The 26,347-nt window shown below is 31.7% G+C and overlaps 1 protein-coding gene across 3 annotated transcripts in view; it reads right to left on the minus strand.

Annotated features, from left to right (window-relative positions):
- Positions 1-1,879: 1,879 nt before the first annotated feature.
- CARF (calcium responsive transcription factor) overlaps positions 1,880-26,347 on the minus strand; it is a 56,290-nt gene continuing 31,822 nt past the window's right edge. For 2 of the 3 annotated variants that reach the window (XM_051983758.1, XM_051983757.1), the window contains 7 exons: positions 18,166-18,309; positions 16,601-16,834; positions 13,912-14,074; positions 12,209-12,284; positions 11,461-11,591; positions 10,689-11,055; positions 1,880-7,633 (listed from right to left, as the gene is read on the minus strand). In XM_051983758.1, coding sequence (XP_051839718.1) covers positions 7,542-7,633; positions 10,689-11,055; positions 11,461-11,591; positions 12,209-12,284; positions 13,912-14,074; positions 16,601-16,834; positions 18,166-18,230 — 1,128 coding nt within the window. In that variant the 5' untranslated portion in view covers positions 18,231-18,309 and the 3' untranslated portion in view covers positions 1,880-7,541. Of the gene's footprint in view, positions 7,634-10,688; positions 11,056-11,460; positions 11,592-12,208; positions 12,285-13,911; positions 14,075-16,600; positions 16,835-18,165; positions 18,310-19,664; positions 19,785-23,290; positions 23,485-26,347 lie in introns of all 3 variants that reach the window. The other variant, XM_051983759.1, reaches the window with a different exon arrangement.

Raw genomic sequence — 26,347 nt, forward strand, 5'->3', positions numbered from 1 at the left:
GGCCTTCCTGAAATCATCCTGCTGGTCATTTCTTACAGAACAATAATATTCCATAATATTCACATACCACAATTTATTCAGTCATTTTGCAACTGATGGGCATCCCTTCAATTTCCAGTTTCTAGCCACTATAAAAATGGCTGCCACAAACATTCTTATACATATAGGTCCCTTTCTTTCCCTTCTTTAAGATCTCTTTGGGATATAAGCCCAGTAGTAACACTGCTGGATCAAAGGGTATGCACATTTTGATAACTCTTTGAGCATAATTCCAACTTGCTCTCCAGAATGGGTTGGATCTGTTCACAATTCCACCAACAATGCATCAGTGTCCCTGTTTTCCCACATCCCCTCCAACATTCATCCTCATTTTTTCCTGTCATCTTAGCCAATCTGAGAGGTGTATAGTGGTATCTCAGAGTAGTCTTAATTTGCATTTCTCTGATCAATAGTGATTTGAAGGACCTTTTCATATGACTAGAAACAGTTTCAATTTCATCATCATTGTCTGTTCATATCCTTTGACCATTTATCAATTGAGAGAATGGCTTGATTTCTTGTAGAGTCAATTCTCTATGTATTTTGGAGATGCTATCTCCTCAGTTTAACTGAGAAAAAAGATCCTTTAATGGAGCCTGTATGCCTATCATTTTCAGTTGGTTCATCCACAGAGAACCTTGAATCTAGTGTAGGTATTCTAGGGAGCCCACATGTGAAAGGGATGTATAAATAGGTAGAATAGTACCAATTTGATGGAAGTCTATAGAAATGAAATTCTCATTTTCTTCTGTAAGTCCTTCTACAAAACCCTAACAAACTCCTTAAATGGTAAGAGCATTGATTGACCTCAGTCTGACTCGTTCCTTGAGTTATTTTGTCTGCATCGCTAGGTAGCAGCGCATTTATAACATTCATTCCATCATCATGCATTACAACTCATGTTGGGAAATCTTGTCTTATTCATACACACATATATATATCCAAAAAAAAAAGTATACTTTATCACCCTGGTTGTAAGCTAGAATTCTTATGAACCCAGGGACATTTATTTGGTCTTTTCTCTCAAAAAGGAAGGCAATAATGATCTCATCCCCTAAAAGACTCCAGAGAAGCTCTTAGAAGTCACTGGCAGTATTCCTCATTGAGAGTCTTATTCATTTTTTTTGTTAAGCATGGTGATCTAGATTTAGTGAAAGGTGATCTGACAATGGGAAAGGTTTATCTTTATAAAATCTATTTTATTCACATTTTTTTTTAACACCACTTACATTTCCTCCTGCATCCATCTCCTTTCTAACCCAGAGAGCCATCCACATAAAAGAATTTTTTAAAAACAAAAAAAGAGAAAAAAACAGTGGAGCTAATTGGTAGATCACACATATGTACAAAAGTTGAAAACACATGCAATGTTCCACATTCATATACTTGCCATCACTGCAAATGGGGAAAAGTGTCTTCCCACATCTTTTCTTTGGGGTCATGCTTTGAAATTTTGCAATAACCATTTAAAGAAAATATTTTGTGGTTCTTTCCAATTGTTTAGTTACATATCTGTATGTATTAATATATGCATACATATGCATGCAGAGAGGCAGAAACAGAGTATGTGTTAGTTTTTTTTTTTTTTTTTTGGTTCTGCTTAATTTATTTTACATCAATTTATGTAAATCTCATGCTTCTTTGAATTAATCATGTTATTATTTTATAGCACAATAACATTACAGTTATGTATTGCAATTTATTTAGCTATTTCCCAATCAATGAACATCTACTTTATCTCTAATTAGTAGCTAACACAAAAAAGACTGCTATAAAAATAGTGTATGTGGGAACTTTTTTTTTTTAAATCAACAACCTTCAGATAGAATCTGCATCGAAGTGTATAAACATTTTAATTACTTTATTTCCATAGTTCCAAAATGATTTCCAAAAGAGTTACACTAATTCACAGCTTCAGTAAGAATACATTAGAATGGACTGTTTTATTTTAAAATTTGTAGCAAAGTTTCTTTAGGCATGTGCACCACAAAAAATGTATTTTTGTTATATGTTATTTATCCATTTATAATTTATGAATCAAATATTCACCTAATTCATTTTCTCAGAGAACTTTATTGAATTATGCCTCATTTTTCTTATACTTTATCTTATATGTATTTATCAAAGACCAGATTATTTTGACTTTTTAGTTCTATGACTTTTTTTTTTCCTATTTAGTCCTAGATAGTTTTTATAGTTATAATATGATTTGCAATTTGGTATTACAAGTTTCTGCTTTCTCTTATTAGAGTTGCTGGTAAATTTTTTAACACACAGCTTTTTGAGAAAGATAAACCAAAACACTCACTATAGGGCATACTTTTAAATTTAATTTGCATTATTCACATTTTATCCATCAACACAACATACCAAACCTTGTAGAGTTTGCCAATTTCTTAAGTGTAAATGTTCACAGTGAAAATTAAACAATTAAATTTAACACTATGTTCTCCCAAGTTTATAAAGTTGGCTCCACCAAAACCTTGCTTCCCTTCATTTCCCTATTAACTACCTTTAAGATTTTTATGCATTTTTTCTTTCTCATCGATGTTCTATTGTCTAATTCTTTGAAATAGCCCCATTTGAATTTTGATTTATTTTACATTTCATCTACAAATTATTTTTCCCAAATCTTTTCTTGTGTTATATAAAGATATTGACTGTTCAAAGCATACCATCTTTCTCCTCAATTATTTATTCTCCCTTTATTTCTATGGTAACTATGGTAACTCACAATACAAAGAAAAATGGCACTTAGTCCAATGCAATCTCTTGTTTATTATCAGAAAGACAGTAATAGAAAGGTAGAAAAGGAAGTAGAGAATGCTAAGAATACACATCTTCTGAGACTATCTGTCAACATTAACTTAGTATAGCAAGCTCTTTGTTCAATTACCAATAAATTGACTTACAATTAGAACAATTGAACTTCATTTATGTTGATATTTTCACACAAATGAAACCAGGAGGCAAAAGGAACTTGCAGTTAAATGAAATGATTGCTCATGTATTCTCATGAAGAAATAAAGGATTTGGTAGAGTTGTTTTATAATGCATCCAAAGGCAACAAAATCTATATTTCATGGTATAGTTGGTCACTAATTTTGTAGTCCCTTGGAAGACTACAGATATAAGATAAAAAGCCACTATAAACAAAGAAGTTTATATGGGATGGCCTACTGGCTGATCTTCCTGCCTCATTTCTTCATACTCCAGTCCATCCTCTAGTGGATTATCAACTTAATCTTCATAAAGTACAGATCGGAACCCATTTTCCCCCTATTCAAATTCCAGTGGTTCTTTTTCTTCAATGAATTTATGTACCTCTTTTTTCATTTGACCAATTAAGTACAGCCTGGATATGTAGGGGTATACCTAGTGCCAAATCTGTTGGCTCCTTCAAAGCTCCTAAGGCCCAATTCTGATGATAGCAGGAGGGGAAATAAAGGCAGAAGCACTCTCTTCCAACCCAAAGCAAATCCTTTTCTGGGATTTAGCTGGAACATTCTCTCCTAGCTTGCTGCTCACCCACATTTCTCAGTTCCAGAATTGGTTGATATTTTATTGAAGACCAACAGGTTGTGAGCAGATTCAGATCAGAATTAGGAGCAGTGATAAAAGTTGCACTGATGAAAACTTTAATTCAATGCAAAAAGAAAACTTATGAGAGCTGTCCAAAAGTAGAATGGACTATTTGAGAATTAGTGCATTCCATATCACCATAAATTTTCAAGTGGTAACTGGATGACTTTTTTTTGAGGGACATGTTAGAGGGAATTCCTGACCAGATCCAGGTGGGACTGGGTGACCTCTGAAATCTCTTGCAATTCTGAGAGTTTGTGATTTTCTATTCAAGTGAAAAAAAGGTGATCCCTTCTGGCACTACAATTTAGTTACCATGACTGAAATTGTTAATAATCATAAACATTAGAGTCTATCATTGAAGGCTTCTGGACCTTAAATTAATCTGGCATACCTGATGGTAGAAGAAAGATTTCTACCCCTCCTGAGAATGATAGTGAACTTAAGAGTGAATACAATAAAGAAAAAGGAAAGAATTAAAGAAGAAATAGGTAAAACTAGCAGACCTTATGTACAAATGATCCTTTCCACATCTTTAAAAGAATTCTTTTAAATGCCAATGTTTGCTATTATAACAAGGCTTTATGCTATTTCATACCAGTTATGCTTAATTAAGCACTTTCACAATCCAAATAGAAGATGTTTCACTATCAAAGTAGTTAGTAACAAGATGTTTATTTTATAGCATCAAAATAAACAAAAAGCACCTCAATCTCCAAGAGAAATATAAAAATTTTTATAACAAGTTTCTTTCTTTCTTTTTTTTTTTTTTAAAAAGCTCTTTTTGGTTTGTTGAAAAAAATTACATTATAACAAGAACACTATACATTAAGTTACAGTAAATATACACTTTCTCTTTTTAAACTTTATACAAGTTATAAACATTTTTCATATCCACATGATTAAGCATGTCTCTATAGTATATAAAGAGAAAACGTGGATTTGTTTAGTTTAATACTAAAAACTAGTCAAGACCAAAACAAGGGACCCATGTTTTCTATCACTTTTCTGCCTTTTAGTTAACAGTTTTTAGATGCATAAGCCTTTTGTTTTGAAGATACTAATTGCCTTTATGGGAAACTGACATTGAGGGAAATTGTAGCTGTTTAACTATAACTGATTTGCAGTGGGACTTGAAATAAATTTGGTGGCTTGGAATATGAAAAGAATAATTTTAATTAGTCAGTAGTTCAGAAATTTGCCCAAATGTCAATTCTAAATCTTTACCTGCTTATTTTAAATGCATAACCTCACTACCTGGGTCCACCTTATTATATATTACACACAAGAGAATATGTAAAAATTTGCTATATAAAAACTAGAATGCCAATTGTGTGGTTATAGAAAATGTTATACCATTATGACAAATTCAACACATGCCTTAAAACAAATCTAAGACAAAATATGTAAACACTTAAAAAAAAATAACAAAAGCCTAGGCACCTTCAAAGGCAACACTTATATAACCTGAGCATGCACTTGGGAGGACAAAGAGTAGTAAGTTTATAGAACTTATTTGGTAGTTACTTTTGGAAGAACTACTCGGAGAAAGACCCAGATGAAAATACTGATATTTCCAGTATCTACCTATAAGACTGAAAGAAATGTAAAATCAAAGATTTAAGCATTCTTTTATATTTGTTTTTAGAATATACTGTTGCTTTTTGTTATAATAAAAAGCAGAGATTTAGCAAAATGAGATGAAAAGAATATTTGTACAAAACTCTTCTCATTAAGAGTTAAGGTTTATTATATTCTCTAACATCTCTTTAGTTTAAAGTAACAGAACAAGATATGCTTCTTAATTATCATTTTACTAACCAATTCAATAACTAAAGGGAAAGAAAAATCTCTAAAAGAAACAATGAAAATGCCAAATTAATAATTTCAGTAAGGCTGAGATTTACTATTTGAAATTTTAAGGAACAGTAATAAAACACTAATGTGAGAGGCAGCAATGGAAGGTAAAAGTTTTTTTTGTCTCCATATCCCTAAATTTGAAATATAGACAACTTAACAAATTCACTCATTGGTTTTAGGCAAGATATCCACAAACTTTAGTAGAAATTTAAACTTAAGGCAAATTATCAGTGGACTTAACAAAAAAAAAAAAAAAGATCAAATATAACACAGACAACATAATTTGATCTAGCAGAGCTGGAGCCACTATGAATGCCCACATTCAATATTTTCATTCCTTAGGAAAGAAAACATTTCTTACTAAAAAGTTTTAGACTTAACCAAAAATTAAACTTTATATTAAATAATACCAAAAGTATAAAATATATAAAGCAAAAATATTTATAATTAAGATATAGTTTCCATTCTTCATCCACTTGGAATGAAAGAACTCTCCAAATATAGACAAATACTAAAATAATTGAAATTAAGGATGAGAATCCTTCATGACTTTGCCTAATCACTTTAGAAAAACAAAAAGTAGTCAAAATATTAACATCAAACATCATTTTGCATTGTCTATGTGAAAATTCTGGATCTTTAATATCTAACACTGATGAATCCTTCTTTATAACTTTTTAAATAAAAAAATTTAAGTAAGATGAATTCTTGACACTATTCTTGACTTTTCTGGCTTAGCAATATACCTGAAAACAGGGGCTTGTATTGAAAATGCTACTATGATACTTGGCATTTAAAGTTAATATTAATAATTTAATTAGTAGATACAATAGATCAATACATTTTACTACTATAAATAACAATAAATTTTATGCATAAATACTTTTAATGGAAATACATTAGTTCTAAATGCCAGTCAATCCATGAAGAATTTTGTTTGGCATGGGAAAAAAATGTAAATACATGCCCATTTTATTTTTCAATGTAATAAAAAAAAATTCTCTGAGATCAGTTTAAAAAGGTTTGTAAATTGCCTGTAACCTCTGAGAACCTTTTTGTGTTCTCAAAAGTTCTCTAATTCCATTGATGGTAGTGTTTTAACTATGAAGATAGTATTTATCTATGCTACATGTACTTCTATTGCTTTTTTGTATAATTCAAGTTATTTAAGGATATAGGATTTTCTGTACTTAGAATATTCTAAGTATCTTTCTGAAAACTATTAATTAACAAGTTCTTTGTAACTGGAAGTGCAAAAAGTTAAGTACTGGAAGTAGCTGAAATACAGCCACATTTCACCAGAAATGACTATGGGTATTAGAAGTCATAATATAAAAACTGTTGTGTTTTCTTTCCAAGTGAAACAGATTGTAACCCTAGAGAAAATAATTTATAATATTAAAAATGATTTTAACAAACGATACCTATCACATATCATATTTTTAATAAGCTTTCATGTAGCATCCATATTTTCTTCATCCTTGGAATGTCTTGCTTGTATTCAATCTCTTCATTAAGTACTTTTTCCCAAAGGAGAAAGGTTCTGCTTATGAAAGCCATTTTTTTCTTTTAGCAGTTTAAGCCCTAGCATCTTGTTTCTAAAAATTCAAATAGGAAAAAGGGAAAAAAGTCTGCTTTATGACTAATGCATGTAAGAGCATGTTTTTGATAGCTATGAAGCACCAGAACCAGATAAGACTTTCTGCAAGATGAGTAAGAGAAATATTTACACTGGCACCAAACCCTTGCAAATCATTCATTTTAGCCTACTTTTTGAAATACTGGTTAAATCAGACAATTTTGAAATAGCAAATCTACTCAAAACTGAGAAGAGAAACTCTTTTATAAGGTAACATAATGACTCTGAATTGGCACAAATCATTATCAGTTTTGTGTGAAAATATCCACTAGAACTCATCTATAACATACTCTTTATAATACCACTGTGAAGAATGGCACCATTTCGACACTACTTTCATTTCCAAGATAGTTGAATTCTTCAAAATTGTAAGTATTAAAAAGGCTTAAGAAAGTTAAAACTATGGATGAGGTATTTCTGTTCAAATATTATTTGCTTGCTCAGATAAAGCTGTTTCGCTGGGCTCTTCTTTAACTTGATTCACAGAAATAGGACCTTGTAGATTTTCTTCAACTTTAAAAACAAACAAAATCAGATATTAAGGTTTCAACAATGATAAGAACTTTGGAACTATATATATTTTAGAAGCCAAGCATGACAACAGTTTAAAATATAACACAATTAAGTTAAACTTTAGATTGTATATTTGAGGATGTAACAATTTTGTGATTTATAATATTCATGTCACTCTTTTTGTGTGTGAAAAAAATTTATTGCTTGAACATAACTAACAATAAAAAAAGGAGAGGGGAATGTGGACAAAACCATTAAGTTATTCTTCTCTAAATGTTTTCTATGGATAACCAGCTCATTAAATTTCAAAGAATCATAATAAATAGCATTTTTCAAATAGATGTTTGAAATTAGTTAAATTAATTTTTGAAGATAGGATACCACTGAATATTTATGTAAATAAAAGGCAACAAAATTTGCTTTTTTTAAAAGGAAACTTCAGATTTTTTTAGGAACATATGCAACAAATACTTATATGTGCTACCATTTCAGCAACTTTTAATTATACAGATTTCCATGCTTGTGTAGTTAAAAATTAATGGAAATTTTTTTTTGATTAAGACACTCTAGTATTTGTCCTAATTTAGAAAAAGAAAGTTACATCTTTAAAGAATGTTTTTTGTTTTTGTTTTTTTTTGCTGAGTCAAGTGGGGTTAAGTGACTTGCCCAGGATCACATCGCTAGGAAGTGTTAAGTATCTGAGACCAGATTTGAACTCAAGTCGTCCTGTCTTCAGGGCTGGTGCTCTATCCACTGCACCACCTATCTGCCCCTTTAAAGAATGTTTTAACTTGATATCTGCAGTATTCATTTCTTCTATTTACCAGAAAAATGAAGGGTTCAGTATGTATAATTTCCAATCTTAAACTGATTTCAAAGTAGTTGAAACCAAATAAATGTAAATCTAGTATATACTAGCAGCACTACTGAAAACAGAAAAGTAGGGGGTCTGAAATGAAATCTTCATATCTCTCTGGGACATCAATTTTTTCAGATGATGAAAAGAACAGAGATTAAAGCAACCATATAGTTCTTGAAAGGGAGAGTTGTATGTAGCAAATGCATATTCTCCCTACCTCCAAACATCCGTCATCAGCTGTCAACTCTTACTATTCTTCAGTGAGATATAAGAAAGATACTTTTAGTCAGCTAGATAGTATTTAAAACATTTCAGTTAGTATTTTTTTTAATTAATGTTTTCTGAAGGAAATTACCACAGACTCAATAGCCTGAATGAAAAGAAGTGGAACAGTAAGGTTAGATAATTGTAATTATCATAAGTTCTAAAAATATATATCTTATATGCTGTCTATGCCTGAGTTAACTTGGTTAGAGCATGATCTAGAGCTGAGGCTGTCAGTTGGGAATCTGTCAAATGTGTGCCACTGACTATTGGGGAGAGTGACTCATAATGTGAAGGCCTCATACAAGTTCACTACCATTACTGAAAATTGGGAGTGCATGACCTAAGAACAATCAACAGTATTACATGTGTCTATCCAGGAAGCACATCAAGGTTTATTTAAAAAACTCATTACTAGAAATGTGATTTTTAAAAATGATTCTCACTTTAAATTTCTAACAAATGTAATTACATTTCCAGTTATTTCTTTGGAGATACTACTTTATTTTTCTATTAGAATGGAAGATTCTTGAAACTAGTAGCTCAGTTACTCAATGGATACAGCATTGGATCTGGAGTCAAGAAATCTTGATGTGGGGAAAATGATAGCACCTACCTCCCAGGGTTGTTGGAGGATAAACTGAAATATCTGTACTATTTGAAAAAAGGTTCTGCAAACCCTAATGTACCATAGAATGCTGGCTATTATTAGAAACCAGGACTTTTTCACTCTTGTCTTTGAATCCCCAATCAGTGCTTAGACCAAAGCCAGGATTATCCTAAACTTTTAGTGAATGCTTGTTGATTGAATCAACTTCTATAATGTAATCATTTACATTGATATAATTTATCATTCTAATGTATCCTTCCTGATAAGTTGCTTCCATATGAATGACATGTTGAATGTCTTAAAACTATACTCTTCCTTCCTTTTTTCCTCTGAATTCAGTGTGACCCACCCACAAATTTTCCTTGTTTATAAAACATTACATTGTTCTTTATTTTCCATGCTATTTTTCTACTCCTTCAAGATATGCCTGTTATCTGTAGTTGCAGCAGCTGAGTCTGGTGTCTTTTTTAGAGAAGAAAAATTTACACACATGCAACAATCCTAAGACAAAAGCACCAGGGACAGCAGTCCCTTCTTTTCCTTTCTTCTTTCAGTGGTGGTTTGTCTATCCTACATGTCAAATTTTAGACAAACTGCTACCAATAAGAAAAAAAAGGGAAAATCTACTACTCCTCTCAGTTACAGCTGCTAGTTTACTTGAAATGGATAAAGCCCATTATTGCTTATAGTGACTGTGGAAAATGGGTTCATTCATCATTTTCAGATCTCCTAGAGCCAACAACTCAACTTTTGTGGTTCCTGGCTAAAATTCTTATTTCTTTTTCTTCCTATACAATTTGATTGATTGTCAATTCTATTTTTTCTTCTTTTCTTCCCCCCTTCGACCTTTCATTTTTTTTTTTTTTTTACTTTTCACAACATATATACTTTCGTCCTTTATCCTTCCATTAGAAGTGTCTTCATTTTTATTCATGAAGTACACATTACTCTTCACACCTTCAAAATCTTGATTTTATACTTTTATTGATTTTAGTTTTGATTAAATTTAGCGATTTTAATTTTTGAACTAAGGAACTGGGAAATACAATAGAAGGGAGCAGAATAAAATAAACATGTTTAATTTTAAATAGTGAGATTTTTCCTTCGTTCTTTTTGCTTTATTTATTTATGTATTTATTTATTTTTGATGAGGCAATTGGGGTTAAGTCCCTCTTTCTTTTACAATCTTTTTTTTTTTTTTTTTACTCGATTGAGATTGAAAATCTATTGAGCAAACTATAAATTTTCTCTTGCACATATTTTTATATTGCTAATTTCATAAATATTAAAAGTGGCAATAATGTAGGCAGATTTCAACTTACTAAAAGTAGGATGGCTGTTCACAATCCTGATTGGAATGGTTTGTACATCTCCCAAAAAAATCTGATGAATACTTCCTTCTAGGCTTCTTGTATCCTCAACACCTCCAACTGCTACCAGTTGGCCCATTGTAACAAGGTTCTGATCTGGTCCTGGAAGGTTCCCCAATGTAGAAGAAGCAGGATGATTCTGAGTCAGGCAGGTTCCTGCTTGAAAGTTATGTCCTTGAGTGAGTACAAGAGAATGGTTCATAACAGCACTTCCTACTGAATCCAGAAGGTTTGCGGAAGTAGAATGAGAGTGACTATTTACTGATATCAAAGCAGTTGTTCCATCAGTAGAAGTGAATGCTGGTTGTAATTGTAAACCCTTTAAAACATAAAAATCAATTACCAAAATGTCTAACTTAGGCACAATTTTTTTTTCTTACAGGATACTGTTCTTCATTCAGACACTTGATTGGGACAAAAAAATAATACTGGTTAAGTTTTCTTCCTCTAACATCCTTTGGTTCTATCATTATACCATACTAAGAGGAGAAAGGAGAGTGTGTTAAGGGGGTGAGTACTTTAAGTAAATTTCACTGTATTCAAATCAATTCAATTCATATTCAGTATATCATCAGTCAATGTAAAAGGTGCTAGGTTATTTCTAAAATGGAAATTTATAAAGAATAAATTCTCAAATTGTCATAATCTTTCTATCAAGAAAAAAAAAGTTATTTGAAAATCTGAATGGAAATAATTAAACTTGGCTACTTTGTTGAACACCTACCTGCAACTGGGCAAATATTTTGGGCTGAAGTGAAGAGAGTGAAGATAGCAAGTGGGCTGTCTCTGGAGACAAAGACTCCCCTGTCTGATTTGCTTCCACTTTAGTGATAATCGATTCTCCTGGTGAGCTTCCTAAAGTATATCACATCACCAATAAACTGTTAAAACAAGAACTATTTCTATTGAATTCTAGGGCAATTTATTCCAGTCCCTAATTACTTGAGTTGGTTTGAAAAACTGGATTATAGAACATCATGAGGTTAATCCCTTCTTCATGTTTTCAGGCAGAGTAACACCTAAAATTCTCTAGATATATAAGAACCCTATCCTGGTGATTGTTTAGAAATCTCCCTTCATAACTTCCACTCTCTTGTTGTTGCCTCTTTATATGCAATATCAGTAACCAATCAATAACAGCATGCCTACTATGTATATTAACCAGCACTGTGGTTTTATAGGCACCAAGCTTTTTGGTATCAAGATAACAAATATCTAAAAAGACTCTTGGAAGATAAAGCTCAGAAGAAAAAAAATAACAATCACATTGCAGAAAGAAATAGGAATACAAAAAAAAAAAATTAAAAGGCCTTAACTTTTGGGTGGTGGAACTTTCTTAGCTTTCTAGTTAGGTTAACCAACTGATTATCTTTTTTACTTATAAGAAAACATGCAAACTGGTCTTTAGAGCAATTTTCAATTGGTCAGATTCAGTTAAAAATATATTTTAATTATATTTAGCATGAGCCTACCCTCAGTGGATGGCGATGCAAATGTAACTGTTACAGTCTCAGTGAGAATGTTCGCACTGTCTGAAGTCCACTGGAACTGAAATGAAAAACAAATTATTCAGTAAACATATGAAAATATACATATCAAAGGAATGATTCTGAAAATTATTAATAATTATTATTCTCTATATATTTTTAAAATTGCAGTTATCTTTTAGTATGTATTTACTCTCTTTTTATCTGGATATTTAAATTAATTATATTATAATGCTATAACCCCTCCCAACCAAATATAAAATAAAAATACTTCTGCATAACTTTCAAGATTTCAACATCACTGCAAAAAATGATAAAAGTAATGAGAATGACTCTAAAAGCCACAAGAAAATAATATTTCATTGTGGCATATTTCTTCAAGTGTGCCTAGAAATCTAGAACCATCTTTGATATGCAAGGTATCCCATTTGAAAGGAACCAAGAAGAAATCCTTAGCACCTGAAGCCCCATTATTGCAATGAGTTCTTCCTCTTATCTCTTTTCCCTTATCAGGAAGGAGGTTAATAGAAGAGAGAAATGGGTTAAAGACAGGATTAGAGTTGGGACCCTCATCCGAACCTCACAAGGATTATAGGGTGAATGAAGGATTAATCCTATGTTTTGAAATCTTGAACTGACAAGTCACTTAACCATGTTAGCCTTAGTTTCTTTATAAAATGAGGGGTTCTGGCTCAATGGCCCTGACTATATCACATTTTAACATAGTTGTTTTCATCTTCACTCCTTCAGACTAGAAATTGTTTTCTGCTTTTCTTTATATCTCAGGCCCTTAATAAGAGTTTTCTGGCTTAACTGTAAGGTCCCTTGTAGCTCTAAATCAATGACCCCATAACCTTATCTATCATGCTTTGTTTTTTTGGTTAAAGTGCCTATTTAGTTATCTATTAACTACATATTTCAGCTGACAATGTGAAAATGAGTTTTTATTATTCCCAGGACAGAAGATCTGGGAAAATCCAGATATACCAGATCTGTGTGGTATGATCTGAGAATAAGGATGGAGTTCACTATCTTTTTAGGGGTGAGCCACATATAAAAACCAATCTCATTACTCTGTAGTTAGTGCAAGTGCACATAAATCTACCCAATTATTTCACTGTTCTAACTATATCATTAGTAAAATTTGGGATAAACTTTTTAAAGTTATAATTAGGATAATTAGAATAAATTTACATCAATACATTGTTTGGGAAATGAAAATAATTAAGTACCACTTGTCTGTCCTGGGATGACACTAGTTTTCTTGTCTAAAATAATGGGGCTGGACTAGATCTTGCAACTTTCTATGAGTCTATGAACTAATGTTCTTAAGGAGAAATCTATCATTTCTTAGGGATTTATGTTTAGATAACAAACACTTCATTATCTACTGCTAACACTTATTTACATTTATAATTTCCTTTACAAAGTAAACATTCTAGTCTAGTCTTTTACATGAAAATTTACTATTCCAACTCGGTCAAGAAAACAATGCTATAAGCTTAAGAGAAATAACATGCATTTTCAAAGTGATTTTTTTTATTGGATAACTTATTTATTTTTATAATAAATTCTAAGAAGCAAACTAAATGCTGATTAACATCACAAATGGAACCTATCATAGACACAAAAGCAAAAGGAAGTTAAATAAGAACGACAAAAGAAATTAAATGCACTTCCAATCATACCGTAGCTGGAGGAGTTTCTGAATTATACACCATCTCCCCGTTTCTCAAGGACTTCTGTACCTCATGAATATGATTTTTTATGTCATTCACAGTTGGGAAAAAGGACAAATTATGTCTTTCAGGTATCTCATCAGGCTTAAACAATTCCCTCTCTACAAATTTTCTGTATGAAAAGGGAAAAATAATAAAATATATATGAAACCAAAACCAGAAAGATTTTTTCCATATAAAGTATGGCTTATTAACGCCATAACTTTTATATATTTTCCCACTTTAAATTTTTCTTCAATAGAGTGTTCTAAACTGTACATGGATAAGAAAAGTTTTAATGCTTTGTTTCTTTAAGTGACTACATGTAAGCTATTTTGGCATTTAATGGGGATACCTGAAAAGAATAAACCTTGTCTGCCCCAGGAAAACTAAGGGAGGATTAACAGAACAGTACAGTGGAATCAAATAATAGAAGAAACATAATGTACATAAAGAGATATGACTAGGAAAGTAGTAATTACACCAATTAAATGTGAAGTATATGATGAAAAAGAGCATACATACAGAATACTGGAGCCATTATTAGATAAACCATGAGATCAGTTAAGTTACATATTAGTTAATACAAAAAATATATTCATGTCATGCTATGATATCGTCTTTAGAGTCTGCACTTAAGATCTTTTCTAGGTGAGATCACGTTATAACATAGCCCTCTGATAATATTATGAAGTCTCTAAAGAAGAGGGTTCAAGATTTACTAAATTCTGAATTTTAACATGTTATATTCATATAAGAATTCTTAACTTGGAATTCATTAACTTTTATAAAAATATTTTGGTAACTGTATTTCAATATAATTGGCTTTTTTTGGTAATACTGTGTATTTTATTTTATGGATTTAAAAACATTATCCTAAGAGGGTTTCATAGGTTTTACTCTCTGCCAAAAGGGTCCATGACAAAAAAAGATTAAGAATCCTTACTCTATTATATATTAAGTATGAAATGAGAAAAAAATGCTAAGATGATTGCTGATCAGAAGGATGTATAAATAATCACACAGAAAAGTTATTGGGATTTTCCCAAAGGAATGCATGAGGATAACAACTATCAGCCTGGATTGCAAAGATCATCAACTGATTTTGAACTCTCCATCTCTGATACTAGCTATGTGATCATGGACAAATTGCTAAATTTCAGCATGAAAAAATTTTCTAAACCTCAGATTATTCGTCTGTAAAATGGAAATCAAAATAATATGTTTAAGTACCTACCTCCCAAAGTTGATAAGAGAAGCAAATAAATAATGTATATAAAATGTATTGTAAACTTTAAAGTACGATATACATGCCAGCCATCACTGTTATTATTAACATGATGAAAAAGACTTCTGGTTCTCAAATGACCTAATTTTAAGTGAAAAAGTTTAATTATTTGTTGCATATCAAAGAATTCTGAACAAAAATCTACAGGACAATTTCCTTTACAAAAGGGAACATCCAAATTCATCTATTACAATTCATCCACCACACAAGGTGCCTCATTAAATATTATGTAAAATATTTCAAATATCTGGTTCACTAGATAGGTCTAAGTCTTAAGTGCAAAGATATTTTTCTGTGGTTATTTTTATTTTAATATGATCTGACAAATACACTATTTTAAGTTAGTTTAGAGATATTCAAATTTGCTAGATCTGAATATTGTATACATGGTTGTAAACCCTGGATTTTACAGTACTGTGATTTGCCACAACCCTGCTAGGAAATTATTGGTTAAGGAAGAATTATATTTTCTAATAAAACCACAACATCTTGCTTATCTACTCAGTGAAAAAGGATTTAACAGCTAGGTGGCATACTGATCAAACACTGGATTTGGAATCCAGTCTCAGATATCATATAAGCCCAGGCAAGTCACTCAACCACTGTTAGACTCAGTTTCCTCATCTGTAAAATGGGAATAATAATAGTAGCTATAATTCACAGGATTGTGAGAATATGAGAACATATGCAAAATATACTGAAAATCTTAAAGGCTAGTTATTATTTATTCTGTACCCATAATGTGTTAGGTACCAAGGATATAAAGACAATAACAAAACAGTCCCTCTCCTCATGAAATATCCCTACTGGAGAGATATAATATATGCACAGGTTAAGTATAATAGTAAAATTTAAAAAGAAGAAAGCTTTAAAAAGGAGTTGAGACCTGAGTTGAGCCAAGAAGGGAAGACAAGGTGTCTAGAAAATAGAGATGAGAAAGGAGAGCCTTGGAATGAGAACCAAAATAAAAAACAACATGGAGGCAGGGAATGGAATTCTGAGTTCTGGGAATGATTAAAAAGTTCGTTTTGATTATAACAGAGACTTATAAAGGGGAGTAATATGAAATAAAACTAGAGAGGTAAGTGGGAACAAAATTAATTGCAAAAGGTCTTAAATGCAAAACTAAGAAGTTTGTGTATTATCTTCTAAGCAATGGAGAGCTACTGAAATGTTCGAGCAGGGGAGTTAAATGGTCATATTTAATGGTCTTAGTAAGATTATTTGGGCACCTGTGTGAAAATGGATAGGAGACCAATGAGAAATCTATACCTGTAGTCCAGGCACAAGGTAAGGAGTGATAGCTATGTAAATGGAGGAAAGAATAGATGCTGAACACAACTTCAAACCAATATCTTGTTTCCATTATACCTTAGTTGCTTCCTCACTGCATAGACTTGTTCTATTCCCTGAGATACCAGTTCTCTGATCTTATCTGCTACTTGTGGATGTAGACGTGAGGATAAAGTGCAATTCTCATCCCGAACTGTATCTTCCTCATTTTCAAGTGAAGACACAAGAAGAGGGGAAGGAGAAGGAATGAGGCAAGGTTTCTGCAATTCATGATACTGATGAGCTTTTCGGGTGGGCAACTGTACATACCACCTAATAAAGAGGAAAGTTAAATTAAGGCATAAAACAGACATAAGGAAAATAATTTCTACTGAAACTATCAAAAAAAGAAATCTAGTCACAAAACTTCATGGTAACACAATTTTATAACAAATTATAATATATGCTCTGTTCAACTTCGGTCAGATTGTATTCCAATCAAAAAAATTTTGTAAACCTTTATAAACCTTTTGATAGACCTAAAATTGAAGAGACAGTGGAGATCACAGTATTACATACATATAATTTTATATTAAGTCCTATGTCACTGGAATTTTACTTCACAATAAAAAGGCAATACTGTCAACCATCATATCCTGAAATGGGCATCACCCCATTTACCCTCCATTTTACCCCAATTAAGCTTCTGCACTGCACCTACCATCCTTTCATCCAAAGAGTGGATGTGATTCAGAGCCTGCTGAGCTATTTGGGATACTCTTCGCTCACAGGGGCTCAACAACACTGCCTCCACAGCACTCTCAGCTCCTGTTGGCCCAATGAGCAAGAGAATCAACTGGAAATCAAACACAGGTCTCTTGTATGGCAATGCAGAAAGCAGCCACTAGGCAAATGAACTAGCTTTGAAGGATAGTATTTGAATTGATGTTTTTATACATGTTTGCAATGGTAACTTGATGAAATGAAAATTACTTACAGTATCACACACATTGGATCAAAAGAAGATTCCATTTTGCTCATTTCCCATGTAACTAAATCTTTTAAAGGCCACATGAAAGCAGGATATTACATGGTTACATAACAACAGTCAAACCTGGCCTAAGTTAACAAAAATGAGAAATTTAGAGATAAGGCTAACTCTACTTTCTTATTTAATACCTACATGGTGAGGGCAATGTGTCATGTTAAGCTCCTATTTTATTGCAATTTATTCCTATCACATTGTAGCAAATTATTGTCAGGTAAAATTTCTGTTAAGGAAACAGAATAACTTATTTAAACTCAATTATCAACCTTTTCCTTTTATTATATATTTGGTTATCATCAGTAAAACAAAAGTTGGGATTTGTAATTGGGTTATACAAACTATAATCAGATCATTTTGAAAAAAAAAAAACCCAAAATGTTGTAATTTGTAAACTCTTTGTTCATGCTTATTTATGATAAGATACCATCTATAAATTCCAAGAATGGCACAAAGAAAAATCTTCTTAATCCTTAGCAAACTACTAGTGAGAATATTTCTTTAAAAAAAAACTGGAAAAAAATAATAAACTGTCCTTCTTAGACATTTACTAATTTTAGGGATTCTTGCAATGTAGCTGATAAAATGAAAATGTCAAAGAAAAGTATGAAACGCATACCTGATAACCCCTCCAGCTTCTATCATATTTTTCTTCAACATGTTAAAGGCTTTCTCCTGTTCCATTCTGATGATTTTCTTATCAATTTTGGGGTCAGTAGAAACTCGATACTCAGGAAATTTCTGTACCTTTTTAATGTAAATCCTATAAAAATGAAAGGGTGGTGATAGCTTAATATATAATATTCCCAGGGAATTCTAAATTATTGACACATGCACATATACACATCAACACTTATACTTCTTAAGAGATTCATAAAAAAATAAATTAAGTAGCAAAGGTTATTTTTCAGCATATAACAACACTACACATTACATAAAACTTCATGAATGCCTAATAATGATCATTTCTGCTGGCTACTTCAGCCAATTTAGTCAAGAGTCTGAGGAGCTTTTGTTAATCAGAGACCTAGTCTTTTTCTCTACTACTATTACTACAAACAACCTCTCGCAATTCTGTTATTATTTTAATACTCTACTATCTGTTCTTATTTCTAGTCAAGCCTCACTCAGAGTTACTGTACACAACAAAATCAAACTGATATTTTGCTTCAACATATTATACACTCTTACTGTAATGCCTTTTTTTTTTGTTTGTTTTCTTTTGATCTGATCTGAGCCTTTCAATTAGGTGCTCAAGGTTGTCCGTAATCTAATCCCACATGATCTACCCAGCCTTATTTCTGTTTTTTGCTTCTTCTTCAAACCAAAATTTGTATAATCCCTCAACAAAACATGCTTATTTCATTTTTGAACTGTTAATGTCTGTTTTTACCTAGGGGACACCTCCCCCAATACATACACACACCCTTGGCTCTTCTCCAAATCCCATCCTATATAACATCTGTGAAGTGTTCCCTGATAAAATTCAGGTCATACCATATTCTCACATGCATATCACATATGCACTTGTTTTGTTCTCAAATTGTTTTGTATGTACTTTGCTTCTTGAACAAGGTTATGAGTTCCTCATGGACATGGATATCATCTTAAACTTTCATATTTACTAGTACCTAGCAATCTGTTAAGGAAATAGTAGGTACTCAATAAATATTTGTTGATTTATGAAGAAAAAAATCATTTCCCCTCCTGTAGAGCTATTGAAAGTCAATTCACTGAAAAATATATAAAAGTTTAAATTTTTTACATAATGAAAAATATAAATTTCCCTTTAAGATTCAAATATAAATATTGCCTAAATTAATGCAATCAGCTGAAATATGAAAATGACTCTACAATGTTAATAGTATTTTTAGAATATTTTGTGATATGAGATCTGATGCTAAAATAAAGTATTACAAAGTCTCACAAAATTCCAATTACTAGTTTGTTCCATTTTTGCCTTTCCTTTTTATGGGGCTTTGAGGAACACTTTCAATTCCTGAACAAAAATAACAAAGTGACATTTTAAGAAAATTTTCTGATTCTCAGTGTTTTTATGCTTCTAATTGTAATGGTATGCTCCTTATTCCATTGGGTCCTAGTCTAGCTGAAGCTTACCGTGCTGGACAAGTGGCTTTGTAGAGCTGACAGGAAGAGGTGCTGTCCTGCTCACCAGTTTTTTTGGCCTGGAAACCTTTCCTCCTTGGCCCAAACTGACATTCCATCACTATGGCTCTGCTCCCTATGGACAGATACCAACTATTATGTCATTAATTCAAGTATCCATCTAATCTAGCCACTAAGTTGAAATATAAATTGTCAATGGCAATAAATCTTTTTCATAATTATCATTTTAGGGAGAAAGGATAGTGGTGGGTGCCCAACTAAGCTTAGGTGGAAACACAAACTGTATCTTGTTCAAGTTAATGCATATTTGTCCCCAATTTTTTTTTTTTTAGCTAAAATGCATCATATAAGCATACCAGACACCTTAAATGTGATGTAATAACACATCACAAAATTGACAAATCTTTTTGTTCATTGTGTTTTATAATTGTAATACTTTCACTAATATGCTAACTTGTTAAAACAACTGTGAAAACTTCTTATAAAGTCTAAGTTTTTTGGCTGAGTGTTGTTTCATTGAATAGCCTATTTAATCTTGTGAGATCTTTTTAGTTATTATTATACATAATAAAAATAACTGATATTTATATAGCACTTGTATCTTTACCAAGAACCCTAAATCCATTATCTCATTTGATTCTCCCATCTTCTGAAGAAAGGAAAAGGAGGTCCAGATAGGATAAAGGCCTTGCCCATGGTCTCAATACTAACACATGTCAGAAGCAGGAATCAAAACTAGGTTTCTTCCTAATATCAAATTCTTACTTTCCCCTATGAGATGTTAAGTTTATATTATATAACCTACAGGATTCCCTTCCAGCTTTAAAGTCATGATTTCTGTAAACCTCTTAGAAAAAGGAAAATGGTGTGCTGGTGAGACATAAGAGGCTTCAATTTTTTTTAATGTTCCCAAAAGCCCCATTCCATTCAGTAGGAACCTGGTTTATATAGGTAATTTATTCTTGGGAAGGAGATTTCTGAGGGAGCAGAGGGGACAATAAAAAGTAATTATGCATTATGTAAGAAAAGTTATTAAATTGTTCATACCTTTTGACCCAGAAACCCATACTACCAGGTTTATACCTCACAGAGGTTAATGGCAGCAAAAGAGGCCTATATGTATGAAAATAATGATAGAAGTATTATTTATAATTATTAAAAAGCTGGAAACAAAATATATGCCCAATGTCAAAGGCTGTATATATTTTGGCATATGAATGCGATGAAATATTACTGAATGCTGAGAACTAACAAAAAACACCAGACATTGGTATAAAGTAATGCTGAAGAGTGAAAGCAAAACCCAAGAAACAATATGTACAATGACTATAGCAGTGTAAAAAAAAGAAACAAAATTAAGACAACAGACAATGTTGGTACCAAGTAATTCAATTTAAAGTGCATATTCTTTTTTACTATTAACAATCAGTAAACCACAAAGGTGGAAATTTACTTATATTTAAAGTTGTAATATTTCTTTTAGATGATTTTGCTTAAATATGTTCATGAAATATACATGGGGGAAGAATTATTGGATTATGTTCATGTCAAAACCAACTGTAACAATTTAAAAAATTATTTTAAAGTAACAATGTCTTTTGAGGATGAAATAACTTGAAAAATGTAACACAGAAACTCAGACTTCTAAGAATACTAAACTCTTTGGGGAACCAACTTGCCAACTCCCAAGAACTTGGCCTCCTAATGGAAATTAAGAGAACTGCCTGTCCTGTGCAAAGTCATGTTTGAGTAGCATGTGTCTCCAAAAGAATTAAAATCTCTATTATCCTTTGAGTAACAGATTTACATAATACCATCCTCAAAGAGTATCAAATTCTGGCAATAGGTTGTATACAATACTAGCTATAGAGGTTGAGCTATTATATCCAAACTATAGAAAATGAGCTCAGAAGTGGAGACTATCCTTAGGAGAACTATATCAAAATGCATTTAAACAAGCTAATTCTTTTACTTTTATTAAATGTTATTCAGCATTATATTTTATCATAATATATTTCATATTATATTAATATGTGTATTATATTATAATGTGAAATCAATTGATTACAATGACAATTCAACAAAATAAAAGTCTCCAACGAGTAATGAACAGCTGGACAGGCAGAGCCTTTGATAAAAAATTATAAGTATATTATACTATGCTAGGATGGTAAAAGGCTTAAAGGAAACATTCTGGTCTGCAAACACCCTGAAAAAGAATTCTGGCATTAAATATGTTCTATATTGAATTGCTTGCCATCAATTCAATTGGGGAAGGAGGGGAAAATCTGAAACACAAGGTTATGCAAGGGTCAACGTTGAAAAATTATCCATGCATATATTTTGAAAATAAAAAGCTTTAAAAATTAAAAAAAATGTTCTCATATAAAATATGTTCTCATGTAGAGTAAACTTGAGCAAATGAATTTTATACCTTTTCTCTCTCCCCACCACCTCTACTACTTCAAGTGAATCTAATCCTTCTAGTATTGCATCTGAGATTCCCCAAATTGGGTATGAGACTTCTACAATATACTGTTATACATAATATTACTCATCTCAGGACCCTTATAAGCCTTGCATTGTCCTAAAGTGAATCTTTTGAGATAATATTAAACTATATTTCTAGAAACTGTGGTGCTGATATATGGTTTCAGGGATTTGAATAAGAAAATTCCAAGATTTAATTCCATCAATAATACTTTAAATAGTTATGCCATGTGAATATTATATAACTTTCATATTATTTCCCTTATGATAGATAGCAATTCAATTATTTTATAATTATTTCTCATCCCCAAAAACTTCTAGCAAATATGAATAAGAACAGTAATGTTAATAGAAAAAAAAAACTCAGAAATGATTATTATTTGTTTTAAGTAATAATACTCTGCCACTACTATATTTTTTCCACTAAGGGCTTATTCTGATGCCTCACTGTAATGTAAAGATAGTGCTGGGTACCTAAATAAAACACCAGTGAAACATAGGGTTCAAAAATCCCTTTACTTTAAGGTTTTTAAAATCAACTTCATCAGAAGAGTTTTCATCTTTATAGGAAAAGAAAAACTACAGTGATGAAATCACAGTTCTTTTGAAATATTAATTTATATTAATATTGTTGAGAAATTTTTTTGTTTTTCAAACTAGAGAGAACATTATGGATTTGTGTTTTAAAATAGGTAATTTTTAGATTAGAAAGCTGATTTATTTACTGACAGGTTTTTTTTTTGTTGTTGTTTAACTTTTATTTAAATCTGCCAACATTTAGATAATGAGAAACAGTATAGGGTAGTGAGCAGCTAAAGCTAGTATTGGAGTTGGGTTCAAGTTCCAATTCTGACATATCTTGGCAGTGTTTCCCGGGCAAGTTACTTAACCCCTCCATGCCCCATGAAGCACACTGAAACTGCAAATTACTGAAGTGTTACCCATCTACACTGGTAGAGAGGATTTCCTCACCATCAGTTCCTTATATTAATAAAATCATAGGACCAGAGAAGATTAAAAAAAAAAACTTCCACTTAATTATCATCTATCTGTTAAAGTGAAAATGCATAATCTCAAGAAAACCTAATTGTCTATGGGAAACAAAGTATTAAAAATACTCTTCAAACTTGCCTGCATTGACAAAAGGGATTCCATCATATGGAACATACTGGGATTTCCACATTAAGCGTGTAGCAGGTTTTGCTGGGCTTGGAGATTGGCGTGTCCCCCATATAGTCTTTGTCTGTTGCTTGTGAAGTGTTAGTACACTTTCTAATTCTGTCTCACTCACACAATAACCACGGTATGAATCTCCAATTTTCTGCATGGATTAGTTAAATAAGAAAAGAAAACTTGCTTTACTGGAAAAGAAAACTGAGAAATTTTGATATTTTAATAAGATTAATAACCTATTAGGTTGTGGTATAACTAGAATATTATTTTGTATTATAAAGCATTTAGCCCATTGCATGGCATTTAGTAGACACTTAATAAATGTAATGTATTGCTTAAGAGAAAAAAAAATAGCACTCCATTAAAGATTAAAAATACAGTAGATAAGGAAAATGTATATAGGAGCTAGGGAGTAGCAACTTTTTAAAGCTGGTAGTACATATGCTAAGTATGAGTACCTAGTACTCAAAGTCTAGTTAAACAACATTTAAATTTATTAGAGCAAAGAGAAACAAGTGGACATCATGGTACTTTGTCTCTGAGTAGTATAAAATGAAGTCACTGACAAGATACAACTTAAAAACAACTTGATTACTTCTTTCATGAGGCAATGAATCCCAAGCTTAGCCACTGAACATCTGTCTATATCCAGATTCTATAAAAAGATTTACCAAAAAAATTCATTCACATGACTATTCGTCTAGAAAAAACCAAGGACTACTCTAGAAATGAGATATCTAGAGCTGTAAGATTATAGTTTTCTTCTACAGACTACAAGAATGGGAATACAGTATAATGTAGGATTACATTTGTAATAATAATAATAAGTAATCTAGCTCCTTATTGTCAAACTAATATTTTAATTTTGGAGAATAATTTAACAAATATAAAGAAACTGGCAAGTCTTGCTATGCCTACACTTTTAACCTACAGAAAAATTTCCCTTTACTAAAAGGAGTTACACTGATTCCAATTTTTAAATTAAATTAAAATGTTTATTTCTGGAATAAAACAAGTACAATAAAAACAAATATAGTTTGCATATATGTATATATATAAAATTATTTATTCATAAAATAGAAGATGAAAATCTAATTATCTGCATGAATTCTTATGCATGTATAACAGCTGAAACATTAGATTTTTAACTAGAATTTTACCTGAGTGATAAATTCAGAATTAGCTAATATAGTCTCTCATTATATGAGGAGATAAAGAAAAAGTTTTGCAAACTGACATTGATACCATAACCAATGTCAAATTCAAACTATAGAGACCATAACATAATCTTACCAGAAACACATCATTGCAACACATTAAAAAAAATCCTAATAATTTTAAAAAGCAACTTTAAAAAATAAGCAAACACAGCAATTTTTTTTCCTGTCAATTTTAAGATAGATATCAATTTCAAGTGAATTTGTTGTGGATAAGGTACAACCTTTTACAGAACATGACTGGAGATATGGAAACAACCTGAAAATATAAGCAATTCTTATAAAAGATGACACTAAAAATTCAACTAGGAAATAAATACACTAAAAGAATATCCAGCTATAAAACTTCAGGGTTAGAAATTATTTCAGAATGTGAAAAAGGTAGGACCTTCCCCAACTCCTACTTAATAAGTTTTTAAAATTATAGTAATTCTTTAACATCAGCTTTATTCATACAAAGCTCTACTATAACATCTAATTAAGGCAAGGAGCTGACCCTAGGTTTTTTAAAGCTATACTAGCAAAGTCCAAAATTAGAATTTGATTCCAGGAATAATTTTTAAGAGAACCTCAGGAGAAGATATCTTTCACGAGGAGGCTAGACTCCTGGTGATAAATTCTTTGGCCATGATAACTCCATGAAAAAGAAAGTAAACCAGATGCCTTTCACTCTTTCAAAATCCATTTTTTGCAGTGATGGTAACAGAGTATAAAGATGACTAAGACACTCCATTTTTCATAATATAACATTCATAGAAACTATAAATATGAAATTCCTGTCCAATAACTAACAAGAGAACATACTTCTGTAGAAACTGATTTATATCAATCTTGATATTCTAAACAAAATATGACTCCAAATGTCAAGAAGTTGAGGCCTAAACAGAAAGATGATTATAGGCTCTTCTTGGAGAAGAAAAAAAAAGTTTCTTATTGCTTTTGGTTTTATCAGAGGTAGTAAAAAAACAAAACAACAACAATAACAACAAAACACCAAAACACAAAACCCAGAAAAAATACTTGGTCCTTTTATATTGCAGTAATTCACAAGTATTTGTGTGAGAAATGTACCACTGTCAACCAGACCAAAACCAGCCTTTAATCTGTAGATGGCTGGAACAGAACAAAGCAAGTGAAAGACAGGAGAGTCAGGAATCAAACAGAAGTTTAATTTCAAAATGGGGGGAAAGGCTCACAAGCCAAGACCTATGTGTCAGAGCTCTACCTCTGGGAGGTATAGAGATGGTGTGGGGAAATCTCAGGACACATACTTATGCCTATGCAGTGAACTGGAGCCTTGACAAGGAGGGATAACTAACAATGTGACAAGTATGATTCATTGTCAAAACATGGGTATTACAGGTGTCTGTCCAAATTCAGAGATGACTTGCTCCTGGTGTGAAACAATTCTGGGATTTTTCTGTGGCTAAAATCACCCAGAAGGTGAGCTCAAAGGATTGTTGGTATGTCAAGCTTAGGGCACAGCCTGCTTCTTGGGTCTTTGCTTTGGAAAACAGAGGGCCTTCTAATATCACACCATTTACATAAGTGCAGTTTAAGGCACTAACACCTATTTCAAAGTATGATAAAGCATGGAAATTCTTAAGTTCCTGTTAAGATCTTCTCAATTTAATCAGTATATACTCTAATAATGAATGACTATGATACAAAGGTTGGCATAGAAGAGAACAGAGAAAAACATGTTGAAAAATATTTCAGGACTAAAAGATATCATCAGTTTAAAGGCAATGGCTCCAGAGGGCCAATGATCATACATACTTTCTTTCTTCTGGT

The sequence above is a fragment of the Antechinus flavipes genome, chromosome 3, assembly GCF_016432865.1.
Source record: "Antechinus flavipes isolate AdamAnt ecotype Samford, QLD, Australia chromosome 3, AdamAnt_v2, whole genome shotgun sequence".
In the NCBI taxonomy this organism is placed as follows: domain Eukaryota; kingdom Metazoa; phylum Chordata; class Mammalia; order Dasyuromorphia; family Dasyuridae; genus Antechinus; species Antechinus flavipes.